Source organism: Sturnira hondurensis, unplaced genomic scaffold (genome assembly GCF_014824575.4).
Source record: "Sturnira hondurensis isolate 20B ecotype Veracruz unplaced genomic scaffold, ASM1482457v3 Scaffold0006413, whole genome shotgun sequence".
NCBI classification, from domain to species: Eukaryota; Metazoa; Chordata; class Mammalia; order Chiroptera; family Phyllostomidae; genus Sturnira; species Sturnira hondurensis.
Genome location: NW_028079044.1, coordinates 19,273,279 through 19,293,858, shown reverse-complemented (window position 1 = coordinate 19,293,858; position 20,580 = coordinate 19,273,279). Strand labels below are relative to the sequence as shown.

The 20,580-nt window shown below is 47.2% G+C and overlaps 1 protein-coding gene across 2 annotated transcripts in view; it reads right to left on the bottom strand.

Moving 5' to 3' along the window:
- Positions 1-20,580, bottom strand: part of ADD2 (adducin 2) — a 95,870-nt gene that overhangs the window by 30,313 nt on the left and 44,977 nt on the right. Inside the window, exons 1-4 of one of the 2 annotated variants that reach the window (XM_037048139.1) lie at positions 14,092-14,168; positions 9,661-9,778; positions 7,681-7,897; positions 5,899-6,037 (exon numbers count right to left, since the gene is read on the bottom strand). In XM_037048139.1, coding sequence (XP_036904034.1) covers positions 5,899-6,037; positions 7,681-7,863 — 322 coding nt within the window. In that variant the 5' untranslated portion in view covers positions 7,864-7,897; positions 9,661-9,778; positions 14,092-14,168. Of the gene's footprint in view, positions 1-5,898; positions 6,038-7,680; positions 7,898-9,660; positions 9,779-14,091; positions 14,169-20,580 lie in introns of those variants that run through there. The other variant, XM_037048138.1, reaches the window with a different exon arrangement.

Sequence of the window (20,580 nt, the reverse complement as noted above, 5' to 3'; positions counted from 1 at the left end):
TCTAGGAGTTGATGACCAGTCTGCCCCATGAGCCATGACGACTCAGCCTGCAGGCCTGGAGGGGGCAGCAGAGGGTGTCTGAGCCCCGACACTCAGTTTGTCAGCATCTAGGAACCAATAGGAGAATCAACAGGAAAGTGTTCTGGCTTAAAATGATGTCTGGCTGGGAGCCTCCTGATGCTGCCTCTCCTAGTATCCTATTAAAAACGAACGGATTAAAATGTTCTTTAGGAACTTCTGCTTTCTCTATAAATGTCACTACTATACAGTGTGATGTATGTCCGGGACCAGGCTTGCCATGAGTTGAAATAATGCGATGGAGTGTGAAGAGGAGAGTGGAGTGGGTACTGCGGGCCCAACGTAGAGCAAGCCGAGCAAGCCTCACACACCCGTGGCAGCACCGTGCACCCGAAGGCTGTGCTGACCAGGGCGACACGCCTCCTGGGCATGAGTCCAGAAAATGTGCTGACAGGGACAGAAGCAGTCCAAAGACCCAGCTCAACCGGCAAGAGGAGCCATAACAGAACTGCAGACTCAACAATTTCTAATTCAAAGGGACCGGTCTGGGATCCCTTCCTCTTCTCTGTGTATCACTCTGAGAAGAAATGGCCGATGTGCTCCGCCCTTGGTGGCAGGAAGGGAAGCATATCAAAACCATAAGGCCCCCAGAACAAACCAGGCAGGGGGAGGTGGGTGCCCTTGGGGGAGGATTGTCAGATCCAGAGTTCTTTGATCCTTCTCTGTGGAGTCCCAGTGATGCCCAGGAGGTCAGAATAGGTCCTAAAACACCCCATCACAACCTTCACATCCTGTATCAGAGCCTCCTCTCCCACCACCGCTCTGTGAGGATTACTCCTCCACAGGCCTGAGGGCCAGAGAACAGAACCAAGGGCTCCTGTGAGTCTCCGTCCTCTGCTCTCAGGGTCTTAATGAAAACAATGCTTATTCTGACCAACCCACAAAAGTCAGGATGGCCGAGCACCAGGTTCATGACTCAGATCTAAGAGAGCCATTTATTCAAATTACTTAAGAAAACACAGAAAAAGATAAAAACGCAACAAACCCCCTGAAAGTTAAGGCTGAAGGACATACTATTGAAACAAATTGTAAAGCTAATGGAGATGGACAAAGAACAACCTCTCTGGCCTTGAATTCGTAACGTTTCGACTTTCCCTCTGTGCACTCCCTGAGTTAGATGCCGTGGATGCGCACTAATCAGATTTCCAGTCATCCAACTGTCTTCCTGACAGATGCCGGTCGGTGAGGCAACGGGAATGCTGGTCAGCCCCATTGCTCTCGCAAATGGAAGAGTATAAAGATAGAGACATGAAATCAATAAAAGAGAATGTGATAGATATGGGAGGCAAATACCAGAGAGCCAGCATATAGATAATCAATATTGATCTAATAGAAAAAAACTTCTGGACTGAAAAAAGATCTATGTATAAAAATTATAAAGATTGACTGCGTTCTGTAGAGTGCGGGGGCAGGCAGTCCATGAAAAGAGGAAGCCTCCCATTATACACTCCCTGGCCATGGTTCTGAAATACAAGGACAAGGGGAAAAATCCACAGACACTTAGAAAATAATTTTGATCATCGACAAAAGAACAGAAAACAGTTTCGGGTTCCTCCACTGCAGCAACAGATGCTAGTAGACAATGCTATAGGAGGCTTATAAAAAACAAACACTAAAATAAAGTGACATAAAACTAGTTAGAGTCAAAGAATCATCAAAAGTGTGCCAGGCAAATATAAATGAAAGTAAACAGAGGGTACAACATCATTCTCAAAGCAGAATTTGGGGAAACGATATTCCTTTGGTCAGAGAGCTGTTTTGCAGGTCATTTTACAGGGTCGCAGTGGGGCCCAACCCACGGCCCACAGGCCACGTACTGCTCAGGATGGCTGTGAATGTGGCCCAACGCAAAACTGTAAATTTACTCAAAAGAGTATGAGATTTTTTTGTGACTGTGTGTCACAATGATTTATCGTGAGGCCCAAGACAACTCTTCTTTTTCCAGTGTGGCCCAGAGATGTCAAAAGGTTGGACACCCCTGGAAAGGTTTAATCTTAAATGAAGCTACAGCTATAAAAAACACTTAGGTTTTCGATAACATTTCACTAAGATATCCAAAGAAAAAGCTATCAGAAAAACAACTACAAATGAACAAAACCCAAATACAGTGGAAGACTTAATAACTTTCATTTATTACAAAATCAAAAACAATAAATGAAAATATAGACTAAAAACTATGCCTTATAGATGGAGTCTATGCCCATATACCATTTTAAATGAATTATTAGGCTACAAAGAAAATCCCAATAAATCCCAAACACAAACATTGAATAGGCCACATTTTCTAAACAGAATAAAATTAGACATTGTTGACAAATCTTTAAAAGAATGCAAATTCAACTATTTGAAAATAAGAAAATTTGCTCCCAGATAGCTCTTATAATAGAAATAAAATTAAAGTAGCATCTCCCACTTAGAGACTAGCAAGAAAAGAAATACAATGTGTCAAAATTCATGGAATAAAACCAAACATACTCAGAGGAAAAAAGTATAGTCATAAGCATCTTTGTTACTGAATTAAATATGAAAAGAGATCATCCATTTTATTCTTCTCTAGAAAAAATATGAACAAAATAAATAAACAATGCTATAAAAAAGAATTAATGAGTATAAAAACAAAAGCAATAAATTGAGAACAAGAATGTTAGTAGAGCCCATATGAAATCCAGAATTGCCTTTCTGACAAGATCCCATATAAACCGGCGTCCAGATTGGCCAATAAAGAGAAGGTGGGTTGTGGAGCCCCAGGCTCAAGACTGGGAGGGAGGCCATCTCACTCACAGCAGAAAGTTTAAATGATAAAAACATTGTAATGTTGTAAATCACTCAATAATTTTGAAAAGCTCCACCAAATGGATCATTTGATACAAAATATATGACCAGAAAAATATGGAACCAGCAAAATAGGGTGTTTAAATATCCTAGATGACACTGAGAAAAACATGTTTATTGAAAATATTCCACATCTAGGTGGATTTCCAAGTGAATAATAAATGTTCAAAAACAGAGACTTCCCATCTTATTAAATTCCATTAGGGCACAGAAGATTATTTTTGAAAGAATGACTCAAGACAAGAAATGATTTATTTCAGGAATGAAAAAAGAGTTTAGAAGTCAGAAATCTATCAATATAATTCGTTAGTCCAAGGAAAGAAATCAATAGTCCAAGGAAAGAAAATGCAATAAATACCTGAATTGCATTTTATAATTCAACATCCATTGCTAAGAAAAACTCCTATCAAACTAAAATAAAAAGCTACTTCCTCAACGTGAAGATCAACTAACCTGAGCCCTTATGCTGAAGGAATTTCCATTAAACTCAGAAACAAGGTCAGGACGACTACTCTCTAACCTCTGATCAAAAATTGCTCCAAGAGTTCTAACGGACACAGTGAAAAAACTGGAAAGACAAAGCAAAGAGTAGACGTTGGAATGAGGGAGGCAAGATGACCACTGTTTGCAAATTATGTAATTTGTCTACATACTAGAATCAAAATTAAGTGAGAACATATTAGAATTTAAGAGTTTGGTAAGGGGCTAGTTTAAACATATATATCCAATGACTTCCCCGATTACAGCAAAAACCAGAAAGTTAAATGGAGAAAGAAAGAGTCATTTAAAATAACAAAGTTACATAAAATTTTCAGGATAAACTGAACAAGAAATTAGTAGGGGTTATATGAAAACAACTCCTAAACTTTTCTGATGGACATTAAAGAAAAACTAAATAAATAGAAGACACACATCGTTTCTGAAAAGATTTAATATTCATTCATGCAAATATTTTTTGAGCACCTACTATGTCCCAGACACTTTTCTAAGGCCAGAACACTATTCTAGGGTGTATCAGGGAACAAAACATACAAATACACATTTTCCTCTGTGGAGCTTACATTCTAATATAAAACTGAAAAATTTAAAAATTTTCCACCAATTTCGTCCATCCACTTAATGTAATCCCAATCAAAATCCCAAGAGGAATTTTTTGAGGTGAAGCAGAGACTAGGCGAAATACTTCTAAAGTTATTTGAAAGAAACAACTCGTACAAATAGTTGACAAATTTTGCAAGTGAATAATTAAGGGTATTTTATCAGATGATAAACCATGGGGAAGTTGTTTCTACACAGGCAATCAAACGCAGAAAGCAAAAGAAAATAATAGTGATTCAACTACATGGAAATTAAAGCATTCAACCAGACAAAAACATCATCAACAAAATTAAAAGACAAGCAAGGCACTGGAAAAAGACTGCAATATCCTTTACAAATAATAGAGAAATAGTCTTACTTTATAAAGGTTTGAAGATCTACAAGAAAAAATACACAAATAGGAAAATGGGCAAAGGATGTGAGAGGCAATTTACTACAAAAAGAAAATCATGTCCAATATGTATATGAAAATATGTACAACCCCATTAGTAACTGCACATTAAAACCCAAAGTACTTTTCACCACCTATCAAATCGCGAGAACAAAACGAACGGTAATGCCTGACGTGGATGGGGCTGGAGTGAGCGGGCACTCTACTGCATGGCTGCTGGGAACGTGAGCCGGCCCAGTCTTCCTCCGGGGTAACTTGGCACTAAGCCCTATAAAGCACGCATATACGTCAATCTAGCAATTCTACTTCAGTAATTTCTCTTAAGAAATGGTCATAGATGTAATCAGGTTTGTTTACAAGATTGTTTATTGCATTGTTGCTCATAATAGCAAGAAGTTGGAAACAACCTAAATGTCCAAAAAATCAGAAATTGATTATACTATGACGTATTTAGCCATAACATATATCCACTTGAAATTATATTATAGAACCATTATTTATGTGAAAATTAGTCAAGACGTTAAAATAATAAATGTGTATGAATAATGTGATTCCATCTTTGTTTGCATAATCTATATACATTAACAGGAAAAGGCTGAAAGGATATGTATCAAAATATTGATAATAGTAGTTTCTTGGTTGTAAGAACACAGTACAGCAATTTCCCTTTCTTGAACATTTTCTTAACTTTCCACCATAATCCTGTATTCATGTTGTTGAGGGGAAGTATTTTTGATGTTTGTTTCTTAAAGGTTGTAGGCATTGTTTCAGAGCCCAGGAAGGTGGGTTCGAGCCCAGGAAGGTGGGTTCGTGCCCAGCCTGGCTGCTGTCGGCCGTGGTCCACAGAGCCAAGTGGGCCTTTCCACTGGGGCCTGGAGACACAGGCTCAGTGGCCTCCTCCCATCCCTTCACTCCATCTCCAAGGGAGTGGCTCCAGAAGACTAGGGAAAACCAACCTGAGTCAGGGATGCAGCTAGGAGAGAAAGATTTCTCTTCAGCTCTGTACCCATTGCTAAAGTTAACAGGGAGCAGAATCCTCACTCCCCATTCTCCACTCCTGGGCCTTCAAGCAAAGGCCATGTAATGAACCTTGAGTTGCAAAGCTCTTTCCTTCACGCTAATCCACTGATGAGGCGCAGTGGAGGGTAGAGGGAGGTTCCCTTACAGGCTGCTCTGCCTCTCAGAGCAGTGACATTGTGTTATCCTGCCCCTCCCGCAGCATAACCAGAACCCACTTCTCCTTTGAATCACCAAGACCCCTGCCCCTCCTATTTCTGGGCATCACTGATCATTCTCCTGTGGGTCTTTAAATCGCAGCAGCATTGAAGCACAGCCAGGTATCTCTCTGGTGGCTGCTCAGCTCCCCCAGGTCTACTAATGCAACTGCAGCACTCACCCCCGTAGCCAGGCAACCAAGCTGCTTCTTGCTGCTCCTTCTCCTCCTCCCACCCCACTTCCCCCACCCTCTGCTCCTGGCAGTTCCCCAGCTCCCCACGTACTCATGGAAGATGTTGGGAAGACTGCGTGGGAGGTGCTGGCCATGAAGTCCGCAATCTGCCGCAGAGCCCAGATGTTGGAGGAATTGTTTCCCTTCTTCATCTGCTCCTGGATGAGGCCTTCCAGCTCCTCCCTGAAAGACTAAAAGGATGCCCAGAGCCGCTGGTCCCCTCAGTGCATCTCAGGCAGGAGACCCAGGGCCCCTCTTGCAAGTGCCCACCTCGCTCCAGGGCAGCTAGGCCAGGGCTACACTTGGGATCCCTGGGCCCCAGAGGATGCTGGGCAATTCCACTGGGATTTTAGGAGCCTCCCCAAACTGCTATTAGGAAAACAACAAGGAGATGCTGGGAATGGATCCTGCTCCCTTTGCCCTGTGGGCAGTACTCTGGATTCCAGTCTTTCCTGTGTCAAAGTGAAGGTCATGACCCCTCCCCATCAGACACAATAGCTTCACTTTAGTAACTGAGACATTTTGAAAAGCAGAACTGAATGAAAAAGTGTGCCATCTCCCCTGTCCATTAGGTATGTCTATGGCTTTTCTGGGCCTCAGTTTCCTCAGTTTCAGAAGGATTTGATGACCTTCGAGGTCTCCTCCACTTCTGATGTCCCACGACTCCATGCCTGGCTTTTCAGACCACCAGGCTATGAATCAAGCATGCCTGTCCACCAGGTGGCAGTAGAGAACACTCAGGAGGTAGGTAAGCTGCTTAGACTTTGGTGAATCAATAGAAGAGAGAGGCAGCCTGAGCTGTCCTCCCATCCCCATCACCTACGGGAGAACAGCGTCCCATCTTTTCAGGCCTGATACTTGGGTTGGTACTAACTCTGCCACTTCTCCTCCCACACCTGCCATCCCTCCTAGTCACACTCTGGGTTTTTTCCATCACCCCAAATGCTTTTAGCAGCTTCAGGCTCCCCAACACAGTGTCACCTATCACCAAGACCTCAGGCCTGCCCTCCAGAGCTCTTCTGTGAGGGCTAAGCATTCGCTGTGTGCTCCCAGCTAGGGTCACATGTGGCCCATGTAATGCCCTGGCTCCCCCAAAGCACAGTGGGGGCTGAGGCAGAGCCATCCTGGCAAGCACTGGGGCATACCAGCTCCACCCCTGAGCTTCCCAGCTCAGGATTATGCCCTGTTTCCTGAGGACCCCTTAGCTCTATCGCCCTCAGACTCCATTGCTCTTACTCCTCCCTGCCCAAGAGCATTCACCACCCTCCTAGTTCATGGTCCATTGGGCCCACATTCTCTCCTCGCCTCAAGGATGAGCTCTGTGTCCATGCCAGGCAGGCACCTCATCTGGAGCCTTGGTGGGGTGATCCTGAGTGGCTCTCCCTTCCCGGGCCCCTGTCCATAACCCACTGAACCCTCCACTCCCCTCACCTCCTGGGGCTTCCAGGCCCTCTTCGCCCCTGCATGTCAGCCTATTGTTTCAACAGTGAGCTTTCTGGTGTTCCAGAAGGGGAGTCCCAAACCCTCCCAAGGTTAGACGATAGGGACTAAGGCTCAGAAGGGGCACTAGTACCTGAGGTGAGGCTCTTGCCTCTCAGACCCACCTCCACCCATCACCGAGCCAAACCACCTGCACTTAACCCAGGTTTTGCCATCCACCAGAGACTAGAGAGAGAATCAAACACTTCAGCAGGCTTAAAACGCTAGGACTCTGACCAAGTGAGAGCGTGCTCTTTCAGGTTCACGCAGGTGGATCAGTGCAGACCCCTCCTGTCCCCGCCCATCCCCGCCCCCCCGCCCCCGCCCGCCCGCGCCTGGGTCAGACCCCACTCACCGGGCTCTGCAGGATCATAGTGACGCGTTTCTTCTGCTCCATCAGATTGAAGTCTTGTCGCAGGTCTGCTGCACGGTTGCGAAGGCGCATGTACTCAGGGTCATCCTCAGAGAAGCGGTCCAAGTACTGCTGCCCCTGCAGGGGCGGCTGGGCTGCGGCCTCGGGGACAGTCTCCTCACTCATTGTCCTAGTGGGTTTACAATCCACTCCTGGAACCCTGCGGAGGAGGGAAAAGGGGGCGGACCGGTTGGAGCTCCCAGGCGGGGCACACAGCAGAGGGGATGATTTCTGTAGGATTCACAGAGGGATGAAGCTATTTCCGGGAGGCTGTAAGCGGGGCCGCGGGTTGGAGGGCAGAACGCCGACAGGTGCAGATCCATAGGGGACGCTAATGCATCATCGGATGAGTGAAAATAGGGCACCGGCTCAGGCAACGGCCACCCCTCCCTGACTATCCCATCCCGCCAGGCTCAATTGGCCATCTTCCGGTTGAAGTAAACGGTTCTCCCAGTGCCAATACGACCTGCAGACTTTTGGGGGATTTCTGTAATGAGTATCTTACACAGAATCAGTACTTCATCTAAAACACTAAGCCTTGCCCTGGCTGGTGTAGCTCAGTGGATTGAGCGTGGGCCTACAAACCAAATGATTGCGGTTCAATTCCCAGTCAGGGCACATGCCTGGGTTGCAGGCCAGTTTCCGGCAGCAGACACAAGAGAGGCAACTATACATTGATATTTCTCTCCCTCTCTCCTTCCCTTTGCGCCACGCTTTTCTGCTCGGCGTTGACTTGCTCTGGCGTCTGCACAGGAATGGTCAGTGAGTCTGTTTCTATAAAACGTGTCTCAATGCAGAATCACTTATTCCATGTTTAAAAGAGGTCTGCAACTTTCTTTAACGAAAAATTAAGTTTTTCTAAAATCAAATTAAATCAATACTGAGAAATAGCACACGAATACACCCTGTTGGAAGGGCCCCAGGTTGCCGGGTACCTGGAGTCCCGTATATCTGGACCTGGTCCCTGGCCTGAGGACTAGGGCAGCTTCTAGAGAGTTGGGTAGGGGGAAAAACACAATTTTTCTACTCAAGCATGCATTTTTAAATGCCTGAATGATGGAAGAATGAATGTCTCCTACTGCCATACGGGAGCCCATGAGAAGAAGCAGGATGCGGTTCCAATCTCCACTTCCCAGCTTTGGGGCTTTGGCCAACACCAGGCTCCCTTTGTCAGCACTGCTAGGTCTTCAAATCTGGGTTACCCCCTCCCCTTCCACACCCAGGGGGCACCTACAGAGCTTTAGTCTTCTCCTTGTTATCTGATCCCCTTCTCAGTAAAGGGAGGCAAGTGTCTTGATTCGAACAGCAATAGTGAGTCCACCAATATGGACTTCTGTCCATGATTTATTTTTGTTCCCAGGACCACTCTGAGGCAGACATTACCGTCCCAGTTTCACAGATGAGAAACTGAATCAGAGAGGTTAACTAACGTGCCCAGGATCACAGGGATAAGCCTGTGGAGCCCAGATTTCAATGAGGGCTGTCTCTGGCTCCAGGCCTGGCACTCCTCCACTTCAATTGTCCCCAAACACCTGTTGGGCTGTCCTGTGGAAGAAGGATGAGGCTGATTGCTTAGAGTCCTGGGAGCCAGAACCAGAAAAGCCAGTGGTTGCTGCAGGAGGCAAATTCTAGCTGAGGGCACGAGGGAGAACTTGCCACCAGCAGGCGCTGCTCGGTAATGGGAAGACCACACAGGACAGGTGGCCTTCTTGGTGGTGAGCTCTCTCCTGGGTACCAGAGTGACTATCGAGGCTGAAGAGGGGTGGACTCTAAAGTGCATCAGACCCCGTGATAGCTGTAAAGTGAGCAAGACTGGGGGAGTTCGTACAATGACCTGAGCATCTGGAAGCTTGTGCTGGTGAGACAGACCCAGCCAAAGATCTTGCCCACCCTCATCACCACCAAATGCTACCGATTAATTACCAGGAGGCGGGACCAGCTTTGTCGCAGGCCGCCTCTTCTCAGCGTTCAGCCTGTGTGCCTGGCTCTGCTCCCAGGGACTCCGTCCACGTCTACAGGATCTCAAACATCTGGGTGGAAACTGGAAAACACAAAGGTGACAAAAGTCAGGGCGCCACCCCTGATCCATCATGATCCCTGCACCCAGGTTTTGCAGCACCACTAGGTAGGGATTTAGTTTAAGGACTTCTGGGAAATTCCTCGGAATGAACTTGAAGTGGATTTTTATTTTAAAAGCAAATTATGTCTATAAAAAGATTTTTTAAAAAGCTTCATTATCTTTATAATTGGGATTGAAATTCATTTCAAAGAGAAGAAATGCACAATCCCTTTGCTGAGGGTTGGCCCGGAGGAGGCTGCTCTGCAGGGCGGAGGGAGCGGAAGGTGAGCCCAGAGGGGCCCAAAGCTACTGGACAGAGGGGTCTGACTCCTTCCTCACACCCGCCCCCAAGTGCTCCACTAGCAGCTACTAAACTTGCAAACGTTGTGTGAGTGATTTTTGGATGCTGCCCAAGGGGCAGACAAGCCTGAAGAATATCACACTCCAGGCAAGTGGGAGGGTTTTGGTGTCTCCCAGGCCAGGCATTGGTGGATTCAAGACAATTTCACCTAGAGTGCAAGCGGAAGAAAAGCCCCCAGCTAATACCTGGTAACAGGTTATGAGGTATTACTGAAAAAGGAATGAAAATTCCTTTTATATCTTACAAACAAGGGCGACTCGCTGCTCCAAAATTCCTGGGGTTCCAGGTCTTCAAAGGGTTAATCATCGAAAAAAATTTTAAGACAGTGATAGATATCCATGTTCACTTGAACACTGTTGTTCAGACCAGAGATGCCTGTCTCATCCTGGGCCGGCAGCATCCCTGCCCGACTCCGACTCCCACCCCCACCGTAGCTCTTGGGGCCAGGCCCTGCCTTTCCTGCCCCACCAGCCAGATCAGCTCCATCCCTGACCTGGGGCTGCCCAGAGCAGCGCATCTGGAAAGACTCGTCTCACCAAAGAGGGACAAGGAGACTTCATCATGGCGGCATGGTGTGTCTGAGGGAGTCCGGGACACCAGGGGCAGCCAGGGCTCAGCATCTGAGTGCCTGGGTGGCCCATAGCCCAGGCCTGATGCGCGTGCCTCTAGTTAGGGACCCTAGATAGAGACCTCCAACAGCTGTTCTCTATGCCCTGCATGGCAGTGGCCAGCCACGACCCTCATTTCACTGATCTTATTTTTAGCTACAACAGGGTCACAGCCACCACTTCACGCTGCTTCTGTCCAGTGCCCAGCCAACATGGCAGCCCCCGTTTCCAGGGCAGGCTGGCTCCATGGTGGGCTTTGCTGACATTCCTCCGGATGCTGTCCTTTGGGTGGGTGGCCACTGACCCTCCCTCAGGACCAACCCTGCAGCTAGGTAAGCTGTCTTACCTGAAGCGACAGCCCCGCCCCTTCCCTGGTATCTCCTGCCACAGAGTGTGAGGTTGTCCCTTCACCTGCTAACATTTGAATTTTCCACATCTGAGCTATTTCTTATGCCCACTGACAGAATTAACCCTCCGCCCCCAGAAGTGACTGGTACCATTCACGTAAGAAGGCAGGCATCTGGCCCTCAGATAAGTAAACACTGTACACAACAAATCCCACCCCAATCTCCTCGGTGTTGAAATTATACTATTAGAGTTTCGCTCCTTGGCTTATGGGGCTATCTCCTGGTTAAAACAGAAGTAGCCCTGAGCGTTATTGTGAGCAAATGTGTCATTTGTAAAAGATTCTCCCGTGGTACCAGAACTGTCAGATCTCTGACTGCAGAGCCGGGCTGAGCGGTGTGAGGACAGGCACCCAATCAGCAAGGCTCTGTGGGGAAAGCGAAGAGAAAGAGGCCTGAGGCCAGGGCCACTCGAGACAGTCCCGCACCTCGGGCGGGGCTGCCTGCCTCTGTGAGCCCCTGGGCACTCTGGCCTGTCAACCCTCTGAGCCTGCACCTGCTGTGGTGTCAAGGCCAACATCACCACTCACTTAGCCTCTGGTTTCCCCAGCTTCCAGAGCCGAGCTTGCCCCAGCTTCCAGCCACCCAGCCCCAGGGGCAGAAGGGGAGGGCGCCCTATACAGTGAGAACAGCAGCATCAACTCCAGGGTGCCTGATACTTCCTGGAAGGCAATCAGGCTGCCTGCTCCCGCTCTCCGTGAGTGCTCAAGCTGGGCTGGGAGGTGGAAGAATTAGGACTCGGGATTCTCACCGTAGCTGGCCGTCCACCAGACTGTATACCTGGACAAGTATTAGGTGCTGAGGGACCTTTGCCCACCTAGATGTCCCACAGCCACCTTGAAATTGACTTGTGGCCAGTCCTGTACCAGAGCCTCTTATCCATCCAACCCCTCTCTCTGCCCCCACCCAGCCAGCCACCCCGCCAAGGGTCCCTGAAGGCAGCCTTGACTCCCCGCTTCCTCACTCTGTGCACCCACTGCCCTAAATATCTCCCCATCCAGAGTACCACGCCCTGAATCAGCCCACATCCCTCATCCCCTTGCTGCCTCTGCCCAGCCTTTCCTCTCGGTTACCGCACCCAATCCGCACCCGAGTCCCTGCTCTAAAGGGGCAGACGTGGCCCCCGCCTGCCACTGCCCCACCGAGAGCTTGTCAGTGGCTCCCGCCACCAGGGGTAGCGTTCCTTTACCTTTTTTTTTCTAACTCCTACTCCTGTAGACAAAATCTTGTCAAAATTAGATTGATTATCCAAGTGATAGGTGTTCTTTTTACATTTATCTAATATAAAATTTTAATTCTGAAGTCGCTTTTTCAGACCAAACACATGGTCCACGTTGAAAATTGAAACCCACCCATCCCACCCAGAGGACTGTGGCTCTTTTGCTCTGGCGACCCGCTTCCTCTGAAGACTGCTGCCCTGCGGAGTGGGGTCCGAGCTCCTGGCGGGCACGCACACCTGTGGCCCCGCAGTGCCGGCCCTGCCCCCCGCCCCCACGCCTGTCATCGGTGCTATTCCCGGGATCTAGAAGGCACCAAGTGGTTCCCACCTTGTGGATGGTCCATGTTTCTCTCCCCTGGAGCACTCTTGCCTCTTGACCTTGTCCTTTCGGCTCGGATTGTCCTCTCTCAGAAACCTTCCTCCACACCCCTGTCCCTTAGGCTCTCAAATGACTGTGACTCCCCGCTGTCATTCCACTTACTGCCCAATAGTAACAGTCTGTTCCCATGAGTTCCTAGTGGGCAAGGCCTGTGTCTTCAGCATTTCTCTGTTCCCCATGTTGCCATAGGACCTGGGGCCAGGTAGGTCCCATATAAATGTGAGTTGGAACTAAAACTCAACTAACAGTGGATTGGGAGGAGTCAGGCTGGTTCGGCAAAGCAACGCTGTCCAGGCCCTGAGGTCCAGGGGTGAGTAAGACCCCAGGGAGCTCCTGGCAGTGTGGGGAGACGGACCCTCAGCAGCCCACTTCAGGCTAAGGTACTGAGTGTTAATGGAGGCTGCGTGGCAGATGCCCTACTGCCTAAACCACCTTGTCGGAAACAGAACATTTTGTTATTATGTAGCCCAAATGCTGGGCCCTTCTGGCGGCCATTCTTCGTGCCTATTGTGGAGCAGAATTCCAGCAATTGATTACAGCTCTCAAACTACTAAATACCACCCCACAATATAACATTATGATTATGAGGAGATGAGAGAAGGTAACGTTAAAGACTGTGCATCACGCACCACAATTCCCGTGCCTCCCCACCGTTCTGCACTGCCCTTCTCACCTCTTCCCGCCAGCAGCCCTCCCCTGCCACCCCACCCCCACCTCCTCCTCTGCTCTTTGCTCAGGGAGCCCTGGGGCTCCCCCTAGCCACCTCCAGTTTGCATCCTCACACTCTTGGCCCTGCTCAGCAAGGACTCTGCTTGGGATTCACCATCCTAGAGCAGCTGGGGAATGCAGATCATGAAAGACACTCCCTGTCACAGGTCATTTTCTCTCCTGTTCCTCTGCAGACCAGGTACATGTCATCACTGGAGTATGAAATCGCATCTCTATGGGTCATCCCTTGTAGCTATAAAAAAACCCAGAAGGCCTAAACAGGGAGTAACAGATACCCAAGTTGTCTGACTTTTTGTTTAAAATCTGTTTAGCTTGTGAGTGCCAAGAAGAAGCAGTGCCCATCCCCTGCCACTTCAGGAGGAAGTGTCTAGACAGGGGCAGACAGTCTGGATTGCCTGGAACCCTGAGTCCTAGGTGGAAAGACGCTGCACAAGGTCATTCCCAGCTGCTCCCACCACTGCCCCAGGCAAGGCCAGAATCCTGTGGTGGTGCCAGCCTCTGAAAGCCCTCGTCCTCTGTCCCACGGCTCAACCCCGGACAAGGACACACAGAATCTGCTCCAAACTTTACTCTGGAAGTCAGAGCCCAAACTCACCGATCCCTGAATGACACTTCCAAACTCTAGGGAGGAGCTGGTTTCAGCCTTGCTGCCGTGACTTAGCAGAGTAAAGGGAGACTGTTGAATAAGGGCCTGGACCACACCCTGCCTGGGCGGTGCAGATACAGAGAAAGCTCTCAATGCTGGGTGGTGGGGTTGTGGGTAAAGCTTATCATCAGCTTCTTGGCATCTGACTTTTTCAAAGTTCTACATCAGGTATTAACTGCTGTAACCATTTAGCACAGAAATAGTTTAAGAAAAGAATGGGAGGAGAGAGATGGTCGAGCCTCTCTCTGCCCACCTCTGGAAACCCCCTTGGCTGGAAGGATCCTTTGACCCCCTGACGCCTATAGGCCCACACAGCACTCATCTCTGAGCAGCTTGGCTGCTTCCCTGGTGAAGGCCAGTGAATTTGACAAGCTTTCTAGCAGAGGACCCAGAACCTACTTGGCTGGTGGGCAACTTTTCCCATTCTCCTGTTATCCAGGAATTTCACTGCTGTGGGACAAATGGGCCCAGCATTCTTTCAGCTCCATTCCCTCTCTCTGGCCAAGCACAGTTATTTGTCGAGTATCTCTTGGTGCCTAGGAGTAAGAACTGGAATTGGGCATGAGAGGGAAGATTCCCAAAAGAAAGGCGATTTGGCCCCTGCCTCCTAGAAGCCTACAGCCTATTAAGGTAAAAATATACATATTTTTTCAACAAGCATATATATATATATATATATATATATATATATATATATATATATATATATATAATTATCTGTTTAGGTCAACACAGTGCAAGAAACTGGAAATAAATGAAAGCTCAATGTTTTTTAGAACAGGAGACTGGGAACCCTGGGTCCACATTTATGAGGGCCACAGCCCTGAGTTAGACCCTTGATGAAGACATTATTCAATCCACAAAACTTACACTGTTGGTGCTGAGCTGGGTCCTTCTCATCAGCGCTGCAGAGAAGGGCCTGTCCTCCTGGTCTCCAGGGGAGGAAGCCGAGGCTCCAGGAAGTGGAGTGATATGATCAGGGCCATAGAACTAGCGAAGGGCAGGGCTGGTTTGACCCCACCTGGTTCCAGAACCTGTTCTCTCTTTTTACTTCACCACACTTTCCCCCTCTTGTCCAAATGAAGGTGAGCAGTGGCAGGAAACCCAGTAGGAAGGTGGGGAATGGAAATCAGAAAGTGGCCAGAGCCCAAGGCCCAGGCGCCATATTCCTGGAAGAGGCTCTAAGGATTTAGCAATAATAATAATAATAGTAAAGCATCTTAAACAATAATTCTGGCTCCTATTTCTGACACAGAGACACTAAAGGATATAATTAATAGTCCCTGCTCTCAAATAGCGCACCAGGGACTCGGGGCAAGGGGAGCTCATAGACAGATCATCGAAATACGGGGGAGACTGCGCTTCCCTAGAGGCTCATGAATGGCGGTTCCATGGAGATCTCAACCTTAGGCTCCAGCATTGAACTTCAACTCACTTGTCAGATACCTCCGCCACCAATCACAAAACCATGGGGACTCTGTGCCTTCAGTGAAGGTGAAAGGAAAAGGGATTCGGGAAGCCTTGGTGACGCAGAGACAAAGCTGAACTAGCGGGATGGCTGGGCTCAGCCTTCAAATACTCAGGCCCCTCAGTGAAAAGGTCAGCCAAACTTGCATGCTATGTGGATAAAAACCCATCAAAAATGCTATCTAATTGAACTGACACAGCCTCTGATTCTCTGTTCTGCACCTCAGGCTACCCTACATCAGGTATTAACTACATCTAGTCACAGATACTTTTAAGGGGTCATCTTGCCTACCTTTTGCCCTCAGGCAGACCATATCTAAAACCAGTGAGGCTATATTTTGAAAAGTTTCACTTTGGTCAAGTTCAAACATAAAAAACAGTTGGTTCTGCTTTTTGGCCTAATCTGGGAGCTGATGAGGTGAGGACCCAAAACACCCAGAATTTATTTATAAAAAATTAGGTATTTGTTGTTACATGTTTAAACTTCAGTCACCTTCTGAGTACTTTCCATTTGATGCAGCCTATCAAGAGTTTTCTTCACTGCATCCAAATTGCCTTTTATTACTCCTGCTGTTTTTGTTCCACCTCTTCCGCGTCGGCAAAATGTTTCCCTTTGAGGACTTTTTTCATCCGGGAAACAAAAAAAGCCTCTTGGGGCAGGATCGAGAGATAAGGAGGGTGGGGCATGGGGGTCATGCTATTTTGGGGGTCAAAAACTGCTGAACACACATGATGTGGGCAAACACAGTGAAAATCTTTGAAAAAAATTCACTGAAGCCAAACACAGCCTCTCACAACAACAGCAGCTGGTACACTGATATGGATGGGTTCCTAGAACACTCATCTAGTGGGGGAAGCCTGTACTACAAGGGGCCTGCCCTCTAAAAGGGAATTTCATTCTTTTGGGCCCTCCCTCGTGTTTCCTTCAGTAGGAAAATGAAGTATATGCCACTGAATCATGGGACCAGATCTACCCTGGTCCCCATTCCATCCCCCACGAAAAAAGCCAGGAAACTGCCCTGGCTGGTGTAGCTCAGTGGATTGAGCACGGGCCTGCGAGCCACACGATCGCGGTTCAATTCCCAGTCAGGGCACATGCCTGGGTTGCAGGCCAGTTCTCAGCGGGGGACCCACGAGATGTGACCATACATTGATATTTCTCTCCCTCTCTCCTTCCCCCCTCTAGAGATGGATAAATAAAATATTTTTTTTAAAAAGCCAGGAAACAGTTATTGGATGGCATGGCCTTCTATGTCTAATGGAATAAACCATATCCTGGGCCACAGAGGCAGAAATAAATGCTCTTTTAGCACATGAAGGTCAAACTTCTTTTGTTCATTTTTTTTAAAAAATAGGTTTTGTTAAGGGATTTTCTTACTAATTGGGCATAAGAGAAAACTGGAAGAACAGCTTGCATCTAGGACTGGAGTGGGATCTGACGCCATCCCTCCCCTCTGCAGACTGAGAACACTCTAAAAATGTACAACTCCAATGAGACATGGGACCTGCTGACTTAGGGGAGGGAAGGAAGGAGAGGCAGTGGGCCCAGGAAGAGGGAGAGCGGAAACTGGAGAAAATCCACTCCTCTTTATCCTCCCCATGATCATGCATGGCTTGGCCTTTATTGTGAAGATATTAAGGAAAGCACTGTTCACCCTCGTCATGTATCAGTATGTGTGTTTGCATATCCACGTGTCAGAGACAATGCCATGTGCCCACGAACTGCGTTTCCTGTTCTTCCTGGGCACACACATTTCCCAGCCCCCTTCCATCTGGATAGGGCTACATGGAATATAAGCCAATGGGATGTAAGCAGAAGTAATTGCATCATCTGTGGCCGAGGTAGTTAAAAGCAGAGGTGCTTTCTCCACACTTTCTCCTTTTCACCTCCCTTCTGGGTACATAGGATTTGGTGGAAATGGTAGGGCCCCTGGGATGATGCAGCCAACGAATAGAAGGAGCCAGGTGTCATTGAAAGCAACCAGTCAACTGATTGCAGATTCTGAAGTTGTTGTTACGGCAGGTAGCCTGCCCTGAAAACGTATTCACACCTTTCAGTTCAGGAGAGTCTTCTATTAACTGCGCGGTTGTTTTCCCACTCCGCTTACTCCGTGTCTCTTTCAGGATCACCACTCAGCCATAGCTGAATCTCTGTTCTCTCATTTTCCCTCTCATTAGTTTTTTTTTTATTACAGTTAACATACAGTATTATACCTGTATTGGTTTCTGGTTCTCTCATTAGTTTTACTATTGACAATTATTTTTGCATTCTGACTATTTGTCAGTGTTATTTCCAACTTTCCTGATTTTAATTAATCAAAATAATGTGGATTTTAATTATAATATTGAACATTTTTCTTTTTGCATACTTCCCTTATTTTATCTCCATTTTCACCTCAGATCTTTTCATCTCAGTCTGTTCTTTCCTATGACTGCCCTCCTATTTCTTGTAGCTATATTATTATATTAAGGATATCAAATAGTTTTCTGATATTTTTCTTGTGGCTCTCAAAGCAGACTATTCGAACAGGCAAGTGCTTCTTTTGAGTCTTTCAGATCATTTATCTTTCTGCGAAGTGTCTTTTCCCAAGATACCTCTAATTGCTTTCCTTTGCCTTTATTCCCAAGTAAGGTAAAACCAAGTCCCCTGAGATACAACCTATAGCGAAAACAGCTTCTAGCAAAAAGGGATCAGGAAACCACATGACTTCTGGAAATCAAAGGTGGTCCACACATAATGTGGGCCCCAAGCTGACCATAGTACTTGACTTAATGATCAGTCCACTTAGGATCAGAGATTCTGAAAGACAATCCTCACGGAAACCAGCCGGATCCCACATGCAGGTTATAAAATAGGTGCTCCTTTTACAAAAAAACTTAATGAAGTTCAGTCAAACTCATTTCTGGAAGGTGGGGAAATTGGTCTATGAACCTCCGACTCAAGGCAATAAATAATTAGGTGAACCCACAAAGATTAAGATATGACTTTTCCACAACTTCCTGGGATTGATAAGGTTCGGGCAGTAGGGAGATTAACATGATAAATACTGTGGGGACAATTGGAGGGCTATTAACATGATAAATACTGTGGGGACAACTGTCGGCTGCTTCCTGGGCGCCTCTTGACTGAGGAAGTGACATGGGAGGTGAGTCACACAGGCAAGCAAAGGAAGGCCATTCAAAAGTTCTCAGGAGTGAAGTCAGAGAAACGTCAGCCCAGGTACTGAATTGATAGTGAGGGGTAAAAATAACTAAACATTGGCACCACTGTATTTCTTCAAACTAAGATGTTATTGATGAAGACATCAGTATTTTCAATATTACTAACGTGGACAAAAAGGCAGGGCAGTTCTGCAGAAAGTAACGTCCCCGAATGATCATCACAAACTCCTGACTGGGCAGGTCACGTGGGTCACCCCCCAGGCCTATGACTTCTTCAGTGAAAGGTTTGAAGTCAGCCCTGACATTGTTCTTGTTCATCTAGGTAAACACACCTTGGACAGGCCAGAGTAATACCCCTTGAAGGGAGGGTTAACCCTCCAGAGAGCACTTGACCTTGCTTTCTCCAATCCTCCTTACGTCCCCTCCTCAATTTCAAATGCATAAAAGAAGCTGCAAAATTTATTCTCCTTTGAGATCTCACTCCCAGGCATAGGTTGTCAGTTTGGCTCAAATAAACTTATAAAAATTCTCTACAGGTTCGGATGTTTCTTTTGTCGACACTAAGAAAGGAAAACTACCACCAAGTACTCATATAATTCTAAACCATCAGGAATCAGAGGACACGCCCTGTTTCCAGAGATGTTGACAGTGGGAAAAAATGTGCCTTCGAATTAATGAAGTATGGGAACCCAACTGAGAAGTTAGTGCCCCCCACTTTGGGACTCCTTTTCACAGGATAGGGAAGGTGGCAGGAGAAAGAAACCGTGGGCTTTGGGAGAGCCCCATGACACCCGACCCGGGGTTTATGGGCAGACAGGTTGACTGTCAGTCCTGCTTCTTCTAGGTACAGCATCCTGAGATCTGTGAGGCAGGACTGATGTGCCCTGTTTCCAAAAAGGTTTCACTCAGGAGCATAATGTCCCGTGGCAAGAGCAGACAAGGATGAGAAGGCCAGAGTCTAAGAGATAACAAGATGAGATGAAAGTGGAGATTGATCCACTGCCTGGATTTCTTATTCCTTGAGTTGATGAAAACCACCATGGCTAGAAGTGTTCTCCAGAAGGCCTAGCACACAGTAAGTGCTTAACAAGTGTTAGTTCCCGATCCCTACACGCCCTCCCAACAACCCTCCCATATCCGCCACTCAGATCTGCCCTGAGTTTTCCCAGTGTTGGGAGTAGAAAGGCTTGAGGCAAGCAAAGGGGAAATTAAGATCAATTCCAGAGGGCGGGACTGGGGAGGTTAAAAACTCAGGAGTCTGAGGCTATCTCATCACGATAAGGGCCCACGGAGTTGACTCCACCACTCGGCATCGTGGCTGAGTGTCCAGTCTCTGGACACCAATAATAGCCCAGAATAGGATCCCAGCTCTGCATCTTTCTAGTGGTGTGACCTTGGGCAAGTTACTTCCCTAGACCTCAGTTTCTTCATCTGTACAATGGAGAGAGAAACAGTACCTTCTCAGAGGATTATGAGATAATATATGGAGGCACAGGCCTGATAAATAATAAGGGCTCAATAAGTGTTAGGTGCTGCTGTTAAATCATTCTTCGTGTGGTCTATTGACATTGAAATAATTGAATTTTTTAATTCACAGTCTGGATTCCATCTTGCCAGCAAGTATACATCTGGGCTTACTGCCTCATCAAATGTCCTCAAGGGAACATCAATGAATCTGTAAAACTGATGTTAACAAAATTAGGCAGGTTATGTTTGCTGCTGAATTTCTGTACTAAAGAAACAGGTAGATTTTTGGCTGATACGCAGTTTTAAACAGTGGGTTCCATTTTTTGACCCAAGCAGGTAATC